We start from the raw sequence: 8,460 nt of genomic DNA, 5'->3' as shown, positions 1-8,460 counted from the left end.
TCTTCTAACCGGTTTGGTAGATTTGACGAACCGGTTCTACCGAACTGGTGCGAACTGGTAGGAACCCACCTCTGGTGCACAGTGAATGACTCCTCCCATATAGAATAAAGAGGAGCCAAAGGGGAGTGGAGTTTGCAGGAGACAATGAGTTCAATTCATTAGGGTGAAGAACTGTTCCTGACTTCTTGCCAAGTAATTGCTGCTACAGCGTGGAGTTTGGAAGATATCGGCCTGGCAGCTCTTTAAGCCTCATCAAGGTCTGTAGTTGTGAAATCTCTTGAAAGACTGTTGGCTGGGACTTTGCTGGAGAGGAATTCCCTTTAAACTAAATAAAAGGGGTTTTATTGGGATGAGGAGTCGGCTTCGTGCTTTTGGGAATCCTAGGTCAGAACATTCCCAAGGAAAGGCCGAGAAGGAAAGATCAAGGGAAAACAGACAAGGCATTATGTGGTGGAATAATTGCAAGCACATGCTGTTGCATCAGTTAGGAGCATTCCGACCTGCGGGATAAGGTTGCCAGAATATATTAAATACACATGAACCCAAATCCCATCGCCTTAAGTAGACGGTGATAAAAATCCTATGACAGGCGGAGAAGCGAGCAAACAGCAAGCTACTTTATTGCTTCCCTTTAACAGCTGCCAGCTTAACATTTCACATTACTGAGCCAGGCCAGAAAATATATCACAGCAGAGAGTTGGGGGATGCCTTGCTCAGTGACAGTTGGAGATTGCAAGATCAAATTATCCAATGCAAGTGGATGTCATCTCTCCATGTTGACATTCTACGCCAGGGGTGAGTTCCTGCCAGTTCTAACCTCTTCTATAGAAGAAGTTCCACAAATCTACACCGGTTCCAGTTCCTTCCCCCCACCTGTCCACACATCATCAAGATGAAGAGTATGAGGAGGAATTCTGGAGTTGAAGTCCACAAGTCTTAAAGCTGTCAAGTTTGAACACCCCTGGGGTTTTTTTCTAAAGGGTTAGCGGTGCAAGGGTCTTGTAACTTGACAGCTTTAAGACTTGTGTGCTTCAAATGCCAGAGTTTCTGAGACAACATTTTGGTTGCTAAGCAAGAGCGTTGTTAAGTGAGTTTCACCACATTTTACAAGTTGATCAGGCCCATCCAGTCATATGGCTGGCAAGCCACTCCCACCCTGTCACATGGCCAGCAAGCCACTCCCACAAAGCAGGCCACACCTACAGAAGAGGTTCTAAAAATTTTTGAAACTCACCACTGTTCTACGAATACCGTCAGCAGAGCGGGTGGGGCTTTGCTAGCAGCGGTGGCTCTTCCATCCCAAGGACCAGCCCTTATATTTCCACTGCTCTCCTCTCCTGTGCCACATCTATTCATCTCTGCCTCCTGCCTTTTGTCCCCAGAGCTCGGGTGGGGCTTTGCTATCAGCGGTGGATCTTCCATCCCAAGGACCAGCCCTTATATTTCCACTGCTCTCCTCTCCTCTGCCACATCTATTCATCTCTGCCTCCTGCCTTTTGTCCCCAGAGCTCGGGTGGGGCTTTGCTAGCAGCGGTGGATCTTCCATCCCAAGGTCCAGCCCATAGATTTCCACTGCTCTCCTCTGCCACATTTATTCATGTCCGCCTCCTGCCTTTTACTCCCAGAGCTCGGGTGGGGCTTCGCTAGCAGTGGTGGATCTTCCGTCCCAAGGACCAGCCCCTAGATTTTCACTGCTCTCCTCTCCTCTGCCACATTTATTCATGTCCGCCTCCTGCCTTTTATCCCCAGAGCTCGGGTGGGGCTTCGCTAGCAGCAGTGGATCTTCCGTCCCAAGGACCAGCCCATAGATTTCCACTGCTCTCCTCTCCTGTGCCACATCTATTCATCTCTGCCTCCTGCCTTTTGTCCCCAGAGCTCGGGTGGGGCTTTGCTAGCAGCGGTGGCTCTTCCGTCCCAAGGACCGGCCCCTAGATTTCCACTGCTCTCCTCTCCTCTGCCTTCTGTATATCCGCCCATCATGCACTGGACCCAGCTGTTCCTCCTCTTCCTCATCAGCCACCTCCAAACATGGGGGCTGTTGACTCTCCATCTGAGGACTGACGGATGGCCCAGGCTTCTTCTTCTTCTTCTTTTCTTCTTCTTCTTCTTCTTCTTCTTCTTCTTCTTCTTCTTCTTCTTCTTCTTCTTCTTCTTCTTCTTCTTCTTCTTCTTCTTCTTCTCTCTCTCTCTCTCTCTCTCTCTCTCTCTCTCTCTCTCTCTCTCTCTCCCTCCCTCTCCCTCTCTCTCTCTCTCTGCCAGCTCCATTCCCTCTTCCCACTTGGAGTTCTCAAGTTGCCTTGATGCTGACCCTTACTCCCATGCCCCCTCCTCCTCCTCTGATTCAGCTGCTGGAGGGGCCATTGGCTGACAGTCCACAACAGATAGATTTTATCTTTAGCCTCTTCCATTTCTACATTCTGGACGGCATCATTTCTTCAAATGTGTCTCCCTCGCCTTCTCTCCTGCCCATATGCCATTCGGAGTTTTAAGCCTGTATAAAAATTATTTTTCAAGTCCAACAACCATTTTTTATTTCAATGATTTCCCCCCCCCATGCTTCGGCATCCCATGGACATCAATTATGGATGAACTGAATTATGGTTTAACACGATCGGCGTCCCCCAAATATTCACTTTTTTATGGGTTCATGATATGAAGAAAAATGGTGCCAAGAGGTGTTTGAAATGAACTATTGAATGATTAACATTTCCAGGGAAGCTGGTTTTATTTGCAATGGGGATATTTATGCGGCCGATTCATGTACCCCACTTAACTATGGTTTATTTACTTGCAGTCTATGGAATAATCCACAATTGGTTGGGTTCATACAACTGATGAAGCATCTCCATAAACACCCAGGAATTTTGCAACGCTTGCTTTAATCTTGTTGTAGCCTGATTTTAATTTTAGCATTTGTTTTCAACTTGCTGTATTGGTGGGAACTGATTTATGTCTTTATTTGTGAACACTCTACCCTGCCAAGAATTTCTTTGCTTTGGCAGTATGTCCAAAAATTCTCAGAAATAAATGCATTAAACTAATTAGCTCTGGGCTGTGATTGATACCCTATATAAAACACAAAGCGAAAGTCAGCATTGTGTCTTAGCTTGTGATGTAAAGCAAATCTTAACCACTCCTGGAGTCTGGGGAAGGCTCGGATGAGGGCTCTGTGTCGGAGGCAGAGAGGGGGCCAGGGTCGTATGCCAGTTATCAGCTGCCTTCAGAGCCAGACATCAGTGGGGCAGAAGAACAGCTGGAGCCTGTTCCCAGTGTGCGCATGCGCAGAGTTGCCAGATGAAGGGAACATCTAAGGAACAAGGGCTGACTTGGGAGTAAAGGCACAGGTGGACGGTGAATGGCCCCTCCCAGAGGAAATAAAGAGGAGCGTAAGGGGAGGGAAGTTTGCAGGAGACAATTAGTACAATTCATTAGGGTGAAGATCTGTTCCTGACTTCTTGCCAAGTAAGTGCTGCTACAGCATGGCATTTGGAGGATATCAGCTGGCAGCTCTCCAAGCCTGATCAAGGTCTGCAGTTGGGAAATCTCTTCAAAGACAGTTGGGCGGGACTTTGCTGGAGAGGAATTCCCTTTAAACTTAATAAAAGAGGTTTTATCAGGACGAGGAGTCAGCTTCGTGCTTTTGGAAAGCCTAGGCCAGAACTTTAATCTTGCTGTATTATCCTGATGTCAGCTTGTAAAACGTTTCCATGACTATTATCAAGCTGACATAGAAAAGGGAGGAGAATTCCATGGATACCTTTGGCCCGAGTCAGATCTCATATTTCTGCAGCTGGTGTGTGAGGTGCGCAAGTTCATAGCCTGCTGAGGCACCTCATTGGTGGATGTGATTTAGGACACAGACGTGGGGGGGAGGGGGAGAGAGAAATAGCAGTAAAGTTCAAATGCCATTAAGCAGCAATCAGAATTGGCTCTACAGCAGAAGAAAATGCCAAAATGTTGCTCCTAATAAATGACTGGATTTCTTTTGAACTTTGTCTTGAGGCTCGAAATTTACTTAGGGTCTCTTTTGGAACCTTCACACCAGTGGTGGGTTTAAAATTTTTTTAGAACCTCTTCTGTAGGTGTGGCTTAGTTTGTGGGAGTGGCTTGCCGGCCATGTGACCAGGTGGGAGTGGCTTGCCAGCCATGTGACTGAGTGGGAGTGGCTTGGAAGTTATGTGACTGGGCGGGCATGGCCAACTTGTGAAATGTGGTGAAACTCACTTAACAACCCTCTTGCTTACAACAAAAATGTTGCCTCAGAAACTCTGGCATTTGAAGCACACAAGTCTTAAAGCTGTCAAGTTACAAGACCCTTGCACCCCTAACACTTTAGAAAAAAGAAAAACCTTAGGGGTGTTCAAACTTGACAGCTTTAAGACTTGTGGACTTCAGCTCCCAGAATTCCTCCTCTCGCTCTTACAAGACCCTTGCACCCCTAACCGTTTAGAAAAAGAAAAACCTCAGGGGTGTTCAAACTTGACAGCTTTAAGACTTGTGGACTTCAGCTCCCAGAATTCCTCCTCTCGCTCTTCATCTTGTTGATGTGCGGACGGGCGGGGGGAGGGAGCTGGAACAGGTTCTAAATGGCACGGTAGATTTTTGGAACCTCTGACTTATATAGAAGAGGTTAGAACTGGCAGGAACCCAGCCCTGCTTCACACCTGCAATATTATCCTGGGATATGTAAATTTGCCTCCATTCACAAATTTTCTCCTTTCTCTCTGCCTTACGTCTGTAAAGATCAACTCGACATCATTTCAATGGCCGAAACCACCATGATGCCGGAGGAGATAGAGATGGAAATGGCAAAGATTCAAAGACTTCGGGAAGTCTTGGTCAGAAGAGAATCGGAGCTGAGATTTATGTAAGTTAAGAGTAGCTTTTTGGGGAAATCAGGATTCAAATCAGGACATGGAATGCTGGAGTTGGAAAAGACCTTGGGAAAACAAAAATCTGACCAGCTCCTGCCTGGTTTTCTCTGGGTTGATAGTTGTTGCGTGAACTGCTTTTAATCTGAGGAACTTTTTAAAAAACATTCAACCTGAAGCTGATTTAATGTAAAGCATTATTTTGCATCTGACTGCAAAAACAGGCATAGCAGAAAGTCTATGAATGATCAGAGTAGAGTAGAGTAGAGTAGAGTAGAGTAGAGTAGAGTAGAGTAGAATAGAATAGAATAGGATGGATGGATGGATGGATAGGATGGGATGGAATAGAATAGAATAGAATAGAATAGAATGCAATGAATGGATGGGATGGGATAGAATGGATTAGAATGGAATAGAATGGAATAGAATGGAATAGAATGGAATAGAATGGAATAGAATGGAATAGAATGGAATAGAATATAATATAATAGGATGGATGGATGGATGGATGGATGGATGGATGGATGGATGGGATGGGATAGAATAGAATGGATGGGATGGGATGGGATAGAATAGAATGGAATAGAATGGGTTGGATGGAAGGGAATAGAATAGAATACAATGAATGGATGGGATGGGATGGGATGGGATAGAATAGAATGGAATAGAATGAATGGATAGGATGGGATGGAATAGAATGGAATGGAATAAAATAGAATAGAATGAATGAATGGATGGGATGGATGGGATGGGATGGGATGGGATGGAATGGGATGGAATGGGATGGAATGGGATGGAATGGGATGGAATGGATGGGATGGAATAGAATGGAATAGAATGGAATAGAATGGAATAGAATGGAATGGAATAGAATGGAATGGAATGGAATAGAATGGAATGGAATAGAATGGAGAGTAGAATGGAATGGAATGGAATAGAATAGAACAGAACAGAATAGAATATGGAATGGAATGGATTGGATGGAACGGAATAGAATAGAATAGAATAGAATAGAATAGAATAGAATATAACAGAACAGGTTTATTGGCCAAGTGTGATTGGACACAAGGAATTTTGAAGGAATTTTCTTCACATCCTGAAGAAAAGGGCAAACTGGGCAGTTAGCAGTCTGGCCTGGCATACTTTAATCTGCACTGATCCTAGCACTGGATTGGATGATCTCAATTCTAGGATGCTACCTAAAACAGCCTCTTCTTCTCCCATTTCTTAGGATGGACGACATCCAGTTGTGCAAAGACATCATGACTCTTAAGAAAGAGCTGCAGAATTTAGTCGCCATCTCAGGTAATTACATTAGGGAAATGACTCCGATGTGTTGCAGGAACAACTGGAAACCATCCTAAAACCCATCCTGCTGGTGACCTTCTACCGCTGCACTGTAGAGAGTATTTTAACTTACTGCACCTGTGTCTGGTTTGCCAGTTGCACAGCGATCCAGAGGGTCAACATCATTGGTTGCCCCCTCCCCACTTTGGAAGAGCTTGATAGCTCCCGCTGCCTTAAGAAAGTTCAAAACATCCTTAAAGATCCCTCTCATCCTGGGCACCCATTTTTTTTTTAATTATTACCATCTGGCAGACGGTACAGGATAATAGATTGAAAAACAGCTTCTATCCCAGGGCAGTAACTATATTGAACTCTACTGCATAGTGCAATATTAATAAAATATTGGGGGGGTGTTTCAATTTCAATTATATGGCATGTGAAGAATATGTGTTTGTGTTTTTATTTTTATAGTTATAATGTACACTGAAGATGGCAGTTAATTTCATTGTACGAGGTGCAACGGCAATAAAGCAAACTAACTAACTAACTAACTAACTAACTAACTAACTAACTAACTAACTAACATGCTCGAAGAATTCTAGATTGTAGTTTGTCTAAGTCCCATTAAACGATTTGCAAGCATAAAATCTCTCTCTCTCTTTAAAAAAAAAATAGGAAGCATTTCTGGAAACCTTAAAAAAACTTTCTCTGTCATTTTGTTGTGACCTTGAGCTGCAAAACAACTCTTTATTGATTGTGCAATGAGGGAAGCACTGCGTTTTGCTTCTGTAGAACTAGTAGATATGTCACCTTCCTGTACTTGCCTTATCTGTCTGTCTGTCTGTCTGTCTTTCTGTCTGTCTGTCTGTCTGTTTCTGTGTGTGTGTGTTCCAGCATAACTCTGGAACACCTCGAGCAATTCCAACCAAACCTGGTACACAGGTGACTTAACTCTCTGGAGACAAATACTGTGGGGGGGGGGGGGAAGACACCCCTAACATCCCTTCAGTGTGCAAAATGTAGCCTGTTGTGCCTTTAAATGGCTTCGACCGTACTGATATAAAATGGCTTTCTTCTGTACAGTGCAGTGGAGTTGCCATGGTAATGGCTTCACAGTCCTCCACAAGGGGGCTCCCTCTGGTAAGGAGGAAAATCCAACATTAGAAATGTTGAGTTTGCTGTAACATAGCCACCCATGGAAGAAATGACCTAGCATGCATAGTCTACTTGGGGACAACCAGACCTGAATGAGAACCTCCATAGACGCTTCTCTCTCTCCCTCTCTCTTTCTTGAACAGAGAAAGACAACACAAAGTTGCAGGATCAAAGGGAGGACGAGTTGATCCAGAAGATCCACAAATTAGTGCAGAAAAGGGACTTTCTTGTTGATGATGCAGAAGTGGAGCGATTAAGGTAAGAGAACTTCCAATGAAGAACTTTCAAGATGACCTCAACTCTTGATGACATCATGGTCTTATTCATGTAGCTTCCCTGGACGAACAATATTGCTTTCTTCTGGAGCTTGTTACAAAGCATCCTACTCCAGTCCAAGCCAAGGATTAAACTGGTCCAAACCTAATTAAACATTTTTCTCGAGGCTATTTGGATGGCTGTTGCAGCCCTTTCTAACTTGACTCCATACACATGGATATATTACTAAATTGAATTGCACAACCCATGAACTTGTGGAAAAGGAATTGGAAAATTCTGGCCAACATCAAGAAAATTATATCAAAAAAAGATGTTGTTAGTTGCGAAGTCGTGTCCAACCCATCGTGATACCCATGGACAACGTTCCTCCATCCTCTGGAGTCCATTGAAGCTCATACCGACTGCTTCCATGACTCCATCCAGCCACCTTCTTCTCTGTTGTCCCCTTCTTCTTCTACCCTCCATCTTTCCCAGCATGAGGCTCTTCTCCAGGGAGTCCTTCCTTCTCATTAGGTGGCCAAAGTCTTTGAGTTTCCTCTTCAGGATCTGGCCTTCTAAAGAGCAGCCAGGGTTGATCTCCTCTAGGACTGACCGGTTGGATGGCCTTGCAGTCCAAGGGACTCGCAGGAGTCTTCTCCAGCCCCAGAGTTCAAAGGCCTCCATTCTTTGGCTCTCAGCCTTTCTTATGGTCCAACTTTCACAGCCATCCATTGCAACTGGGAAAACCATATCCTTGACTAGACGCACTTTTGTTGGCAGGGTGATGTCTCTGCTTTTTAGTATGCTGTCTACATTTCTCACAGCTTTCCTCCCCAGGAGCAAGCCTCTTTTAATTTCTTGGCTGCAGTCCCCATCTGTGGTGATCTTGGAG

The 8,460-nt window shown here is 44.7% G+C and overlaps 1 protein-coding gene across 1 annotated transcript in view; it reads left to right on the top strand.

Annotated features, from left to right (window-relative positions):
- The first annotated feature begins 4,740 nt into the window (after positions 1–4,740).
- The window catches only part of BMERB1 (bMERB domain containing 1), a 6,661-nt gene continuing 2,941 nt past the window's right edge, over positions 4,741–8,460 (top strand). The window contains exons 1-3 of the mRNA XM_087729017.1: positions 4,741–4,867; positions 6,103–6,176; positions 7,457–7,571. Coding sequence (XP_087585143.1) covers positions 4,764–4,867; positions 6,103–6,176; positions 7,457–7,571 — 293 coding nt within the window. The 5' untranslated portion in view covers positions 4,741–4,763. The remainder of the gene's footprint in view (positions 4,868–6,102; positions 6,177–7,456; positions 7,572–8,460) is intronic.

The sequence above is a fragment of the Thamnophis sirtalis genome, unplaced genomic scaffold, assembly GCF_051295495.1.
Source record: "Thamnophis sirtalis isolate CommonGarterSnake01/CBP01778 unplaced genomic scaffold, rThaSir2_p1.2 scaffold_14, whole genome shotgun sequence".
NCBI classification, from domain to species: Eukaryota; Metazoa; Chordata; class Lepidosauria; order Squamata; family Natricidae; genus Thamnophis; species Thamnophis sirtalis.
This window is presented reverse-complemented; position numbering and strand designations above follow the sequence as displayed.